At 38.6% G+C, this 7,178-nt stretch overlaps 1 gene segment (V, D, J or C); it reads right to left on the reverse strand.

Annotated features, from left to right (window-relative positions):
- Positions 1 to 284: 284 nt before the first annotated feature.
- On the reverse strand, positions 285 to 1,022 carry LOC132656593 (T cell receptor delta variable 1-like). The segment is given in 2 exon segments: positions 285 to 720; positions 918 to 1,022. Coding segments are annotated over 2 exon segments (366 nt in total).
- Positions 1,023 to 7,178: the final 6,156 nt, after the last annotated feature.

The following is a 7,178-nucleotide window of genomic DNA, read 5'->3' on the forward strand; positions in this document are numbered from 1 at the left end:
GTCTCTGCTTCTCTGAATGTAACTTCACAAGAAAATTATGTTCTTTGCTCTTCCAAACAACTCTTTTGATGTGTGTGCTGTTGCCAATATGGAGAGAAACTAACACTTTAAATTGTTGTGGTGCCATATTCTCAACTGTAGAATATACTACACATTTTCTCTATCATCTATTTTTAAATAAATACTTTCAAGACAAAGTATTAAAAGAAAACTACTCATCATAACTGTCTCTGAATTGCCTGGGATGAGGTTTTACTTAGAAACACACTACTGATGCAGACCACAGAGGAAGCATCCACAGTGAGACTTCCTGTTCAGCATGTGCAGGTGTGCTTCTCAGCTGAGCTCCTGCGATGGGCAACTCTTAAGGAGCCCCAGTTTTTGTTCAACTTCTGCTGTCACTTCAAACACTGTGGGTCAATTCTCGGAGCGCACAGAAATATGTCCCTGAATCTTCTAGCTGTGAGGCTGAAATGACAAGGCTGATGGAGTTGGCTGATTTCTGCCATGTGACAGAATAGCGGCCATTCCTCTCATTCTCAGTAGAAGAAGAAACTTGGCTAATAAGGAAAATCATCTCTCCAGTAACAAGCTGCTTATACCAAAAGAGTTGGTAATAGTAATAACTTGCCTCATATGAACAGTCCAGGGTGACTTCTTCTCCATACTGACTGCTTGCAGTTGACTGGACCTGAGTGACTTTCTGGGCCACATTGCATCCTGCAGAACAACCAGAGGAAAGAATAAAAAGCTTATCCTATGGTAATGTACACAAAGCAGTGTTGGAAGAGGGCCTCGTAAGACCCAAAGGCAAACTTAACTGAAGACATTTCTGCTTACTTTTCTCCAATCCCTCTTCCCCCTCATGTCCATGTAAAAGGCCATAATATCCTCAGCTATATGTGAGATGTCCATACCAGAGAAGGCCAAGGCCACCAATACACAGAGCAGGTTGCAGGGAGGCATGTGTCCCAGGTCCCTCTGTATGAGTGTGTCAGCTCTGCTTCAGGTCAGTGTTCAGTGTCTGAGGGCCAGGCACTGAGCATGTTTACCTCCTGTGTTTCTGACATTGCCTCAAGCAGGAAATGTGGTTTGGTGTGATCATATGCACATACAGAGAGAAAAGGGTAGCTCACCACAGGCCTCTACTTGCTTCCTTGTCTGAAAATGGAGTTTGAGAAAATCCATTCCGGCTGAGGGGGAAGTTGCTTTGCATCCCTGAGTGTTATTCAGGGAGATGATTTTGGGAACGAAAGTAAAATTTATCATCATCTATGTTTGATATGTAATTCACTTGCAGACCATTATTTCCCTCCATCTATTGTCTGATTATCTATTTAAGCTTAATAAAAAAATAAAATTGTCTCAGATCCATCAATTTCCCTGTGAAACAATGGTATCTGAGTCTTCCTCCTTTGCTCAGTGCAAGGGTCTACCTAAATTCTGCAATTACAAAGCTAGTTTTACAACATGTTGTAAAGAGCATCCCATCACACTCCAGAAGATCCCCATTTGCTTATGCCCTGGCAAATTGTAACAGGAATGAAATAATAGTCTTCAGAGGTTAAGAAGATGTTCATTATGTAAGTTGACTGCTGTACATCATGAATCCTTATGTGTGGATTTCCAGGATCCCCAAAAGAATCCAGATTCAGCGGCTGCCCCTGCAGTCTGAGCTCAGGGAAGCATAGACAGGAGAATCTTGGGGTCTCACTAGTCAGTCATTGATTAGCTTCAGTTTAAGTAAGAGTTCCTACAAAAATAAATAAATAAACAAATGTGGCAAATATAGAGAGATAACCAGTAATGACCACTGGTTCACACGCACACACAGACACATTCATACACAGTTGGGTGAGGAGTTACAATAATTTTAAAATCCACTGCTAAAAAACTGACTTGCTTTTAAAAGTTTACCATCAGGTTGTACTCACAGGATGTGTTCTGTTCTCTCCACACAGAGAACTCTTGCTTGTTACATGTCCTAGAAGTTTCTGTAACATTTTACTGTCATATTCCATCTCACTTGTTAAAGTCTGTGTATTTTAATTTAGAAACCAGTCTCATGATAAGCATGGCAGGATTCTCTGTGATTTAAGCATATTACATGTCCAAGATACATATAACCTGCAAGCATTAGAGTCATGTTACTACATGGGTTTGTGGTTGAATATTTGTGTACAGCTATATCACTATTTAGAATATAGCTCTTAATCCTTGATCTGCTCTCATTATCCCAATGGAGGAAATTACCCTAAAGGCACTCAGAAGAGAAAATGCAAACAGGTCTCTGAAAGAGCTCCAGTTTTATGAGGGAAAAAAAAGCAGATCAACATGTACTTCAGGGACTAGTTGCTGGGATCAGAGTCACATTCTTCTGCCCATTTCACTGCTTAGTGCTGAGAGCCCATGCCCTGGATTTCTCTCTGTGGCTATAAGGAGACCATGGGAGCCACAGCAGCATGGGCAGCACAGGGTGGCAGGGCTGTGCCCCTGCTCTAGATCTCCAGATCTTGCAGAGCTCTGCAAGCTGTATAGACACAGCCTCTGAGACATGGCTTTGGAATACACTGGGTTTAAGTGCTGAAGTGGACAGTTGGTCAAATTCTAAATACTGCTTTGAGTTTCCTCTGATTTAATTGATAAACAATGCTTCCCAGTGAAGATAAACCTTAAGGTTGGTGGACAGATAGTTCAACGATTAAAAGATCCAGTTGCTAATGATAAATACTGAAGTTAATGTCTCAGGACACATTTAATAAGTTATGTTTTCTGAAAAACCTGAAACTTTACCTTTGAGTGCATGGACACCAACTTTTGGCTTTTTCGTACATACAGATATGTCTACCCATGTATGTATACAAGGTTCTGTATACTCACACAGACCTGTGTGCTTCCACCCAGCTCACACACATAAAAATAAATAAATAAATAACATTAAACATTTAAAAAGAATGAAACTTAGTATTTAAAGAACTACAAGTAGAGATCTGTTGTTGAGGAAAATGAGGATAATGGTGGGCTTCATTTGGAAGATGGCAGAGAGGTCAATACAGAAGAAGAAAGAGAGAAGATAAATACCACTGAGGATGTTTGAAATACCCTTAATGATATTTATTGCTTCATGTTTACCTTTATATGTCATATATATTTTTAATGAAGTTATTCCACATGGTCTGGCAATATCCCCCTCAAAATAAGGATCATCAAACAGGAAACCAAGTACCAGGCATGGGAAACCTTTTTTCACTATGTGGATCAAGGGATCCAAGAGGCTCTTGGAAGAATGCTGACTATTGCTGTTGTGCTAGGTTGCCTCTCAGAGATCAAGAGCAAGTCTCAACTGAGGATGCCATATACTTTGGACTGAGACATGGAAGACTACCTCTCATGCCTCTCAAGAAAGATCTTCTTGTCCGCAGGTGAAGACCATCACAGAAAATCACAACTGATTTAAAAAAAAAAAGAGAACAACTGATTATGGGAGACCCCCCCCCCCAGACAAGTACATCTACAACAAGATTCCTACAATGAAGGCTCAAAAAACATTGAAGAAAACAAGGCACAAGAAAGTATAAGAACAAGAAGACCAGGAAGTGTGCTGCAAGAAGTTCTGTTAGAAATGATGGGGGAGCAATAGCCTTGACACCACAAAAGTATGTCTGCACAACAAGTACTGAACAATGATGATACCACTAGCCATGAAAAGTTATAGCTGGATGTTTCTACATTTTGGGTTTCTTTTTTTTCTTCTTTACTCTTCACCATCCCATGTTCTTCATTTCTTATAGAGAAAAACCAATAAAGGTGAAAGTGGGCAATGTTATCATTAGGCTACTTCTTGCTTATCTGTGGTGTCAGGTTTCCTTGGGTAAATTTGATCTACTCCATCAGGATACCTAACTTCTAATTGATTCTTTGTATACAACTACTTGACAAACAGCATCCAACCAACAACCACCCAAGAACAGCAACTCTGCTACTTGGGTCTCTAGCATTTAAAGATCCTCTGAAAAGTTCCCAGAATTCCAAAGTTGAGACAATCACAGAAACTATCTGCAGCTAGCAGAAACACACTCTTGTTAGATCATGAGGGAAATCATAGTCACCTGCTATGATTCAGTCGCGTATCTACACACCTAACTAAAACAATAACATATACCTATAATGTTTTTGTGTGTTTTAAGGAAATTTTTTTTTACTATAGAAATGACATGGGGCCTTCTGTAGCTATACAAGGAACTACAGACACCTCAGTGCTTTGAGCCATAAATGGTCATCCCCAGGGATACAATAGCAAATGGTCAGAACTGAAGTCATGTACACAGAACCAACTCAAAACAGACTCAGTAGGTTGTATTTACATAATTGTGTGTATGTTTGTGTGTGTGTGCATCTGTGTAAAACAACAATAATCATAGAAAAAGAGGACATGGATTGGCAGTTATTATTGGAGAGCTTGGGAGAGGCTGGAGATAAAGGACACAGAAGGGGTTTCAGGGATATAATGTTATATGCAAAAAATGATGTAATTCTATTTTAACCAAAATAAAGCAATAAATTAAAAATATCAAAGTCAATAAATCAATCTGTGATAAGGCCTGAGTGGTCTTCTCAAGACAAGCCAGTATTTAGTCTTTAGTTTTTCATTGTCATAGGAACTTTTTAACATTTGTTTTGACAGTACATAGTAGGTATTTCAGGCACAATATGACATTTAACTTTAACTTTTGCCTTCTTAAACTATTTTAATTCATGTTTAGTTTGTACAAATATTACTTACTTTGGTCAATATGTCTGGACCAAGGTCAGGGTGAAGGAAATACCAAATGTGTTGCTAAGGCAGACTTGACTGAGAAGTGTCTAAGAAGAAACAAAATGGAGTCAGGACAGGATGGCATTACCTTGGTTGTGTCGTGGTTGGTAAATTTGGTGTCTCTATATTGAAGAAAAGAGATTTTCCCTTTCTAAAGAGGTAGCAATTGCTACCTGTTAAATTAATACTTTTTTAAAACAATATTTTTAATCAAAATTTTCCTCTTCTCTAACTCCTGCTAGATGAGTTTTGTTTGGTTTTGGAATTTTTAATTTAATTGAACTTCTGGTTTTGTTTTGTGGGTGTATAGTTTTTGTTGTATGGTGTTTTTGTTTTTGTTTTTTGAAAGTGAGATGAAGAGAAAGAACATGAAATTGGTGGACAGGATGAAGGAACGGGAAGACAGCAAGAATTCTTAATGTATTGCTTGTATTCACTCAACTTCCAACTGTTCTGACTCTGGTTTGATTGACAATGAAATATGATCACATCAGTCCTGGCCTCTTTTCAGAGACAAACCATGAATCCTCACCCCAGACCACTGGGACTTCAACATCCACAAAGCATCAGCTCAGAAAAATGAAATCAAAACAGACTTGTGAGTCTGAAGTCTATGTTTGGGTTCTGGAGAGCGATTGACCCAAAAAAAGGATTATTGTGATGACACAACTCTATGGCACTCTTCTCAGAAGTCTGGGAAGGAGAAGAATGAGAGTGAGGAGCATCTGTGACCAGATGTTTGGCAATGTCATTCACTGGCACTGAAGCATGCCCATGTTTGATGCTATTCCATACTTGTTATAGTTTTCATGAAAACAAACCCCCTTTCTAAATGATCTTTCACTCACACATCTGTGTATATGTGAGCAATGCCCAATATAAACGTTTTTGTCTTCAGACCCTGAAGGAATGAAGACTCTCCTTGACTGTATGCTGAAAATGCATTTGATGAAGAAATTTATATCAAACCTCAATCTCTAAAAGTAGAATTTGCTTGATAACTGTATGAAGACACCCACGTGGTGATGACTGGGTTATTCTAAGTCAACTTGCCCTCACCTTCCCTCAGTACTCTTGAAGTTATTTCCAGCCTTTTATTCCCTAGGATGCTCAGGGTGTGTCTTGAGGTACACAGAGTTTCCAAGTTTTCTGTTGCACATCCTTAAATATGCCTTCACTCTTCTGCTGACTTCCAAGCTAGGTTGTTGTATTCAATGAAGCCTATTTCAATCAGATAGATATTCTGGTGTTTTTGTTTGTTTGTTTGTTTGTTTAGATTCAAGTTTAAAACTTGACAGGGATAGAAGACCTTGAAAACCAGGAGGAGTTCACCTATTGGTATTGTGAGATCTATCTCCTACTGCTAAGAGCCAACTGACTTTATTTTCCCATGTGACTGTTCTGATTTCATACTGAAAATCTATTCACTGTAGATGAGAAAAAGAACTTGTAGGCTTTAGATATTTATGTATAATGTCTTCCATGTTGTTGTTGTTGGTTTTGGTTTTCTGAGACAGAGTTTTACTATGTTGTTCAGGCTAGCTTACCAAATCTAGCCTCAAAAATTCCTCCTGGTAAGGATCCCATAGAAGTTAGGGCTTCCAAAGCCATTAACAATGTGTCATAAAAACGAATTTAAATTTTTCTCGATTGGAAAGCTTTTTGGATTTTATTTAGCATTAAGTGAGCAATCCTTGCCAACTATTAGGCAGTGAAAGAATCTTTAATTCTGTGTTTTGCTGATGTCTACAAATACTGCAGCAGCTTCTATTGACTAAGCCTTTATGTTCATTTTTATATTTTGTTCATTTATGAAATACACATGTAAAATAATTTCTTTAATTAACGTTGTGTATTTTTATTATATGATTAATTTGCATTCTTTCCTCCCCACTGATGTCATTCATCTATTTTAAACACACCTGCATCCTTGTGAGGGCCTCCTGGGTTACATACCTGAATTTCTTGAAGGCAGATGAAGACATAAGAGGCAAAAGAAGAGGAAGTAGAAGAGTTCATTGGTCATAGAAATTCCCAATGCCCTAGTTATCAAGGAGATTAATGTAGAAGAAAAGACTATGTGATTTCTATCCCAGAGGCCAAAGTCAAGGTCTCCTGACACTGGGCTGTAACAACTATACATGAACAGGGTTCAGACAAGAGTGTAGGGAACAGGGCCTTCATAATTCATAGTTGCTATAAACCAAACACACAGGAAACTATTTCTACAACAAAGGAGGAAAAAAAATCCTCTAGACTAGTTAAGAAAATGGATCTAAAACTCCAGCTGTTCTTGAAGAGCAAACAGAGAATGTAGAAAAGCATGCTGAGACTTCATCTTGGTCTGTCTCTGGGCTGAGGG

This window comes from Meriones unguiculatus, chromosome 9, assembly GCF_030254825.1.
Source record: "Meriones unguiculatus strain TT.TT164.6M chromosome 9, Bangor_MerUng_6.1, whole genome shotgun sequence".
Classification (NCBI taxonomy): Eukaryota; Metazoa; Chordata; class Mammalia; order Rodentia; family Muridae; genus Meriones; species Meriones unguiculatus.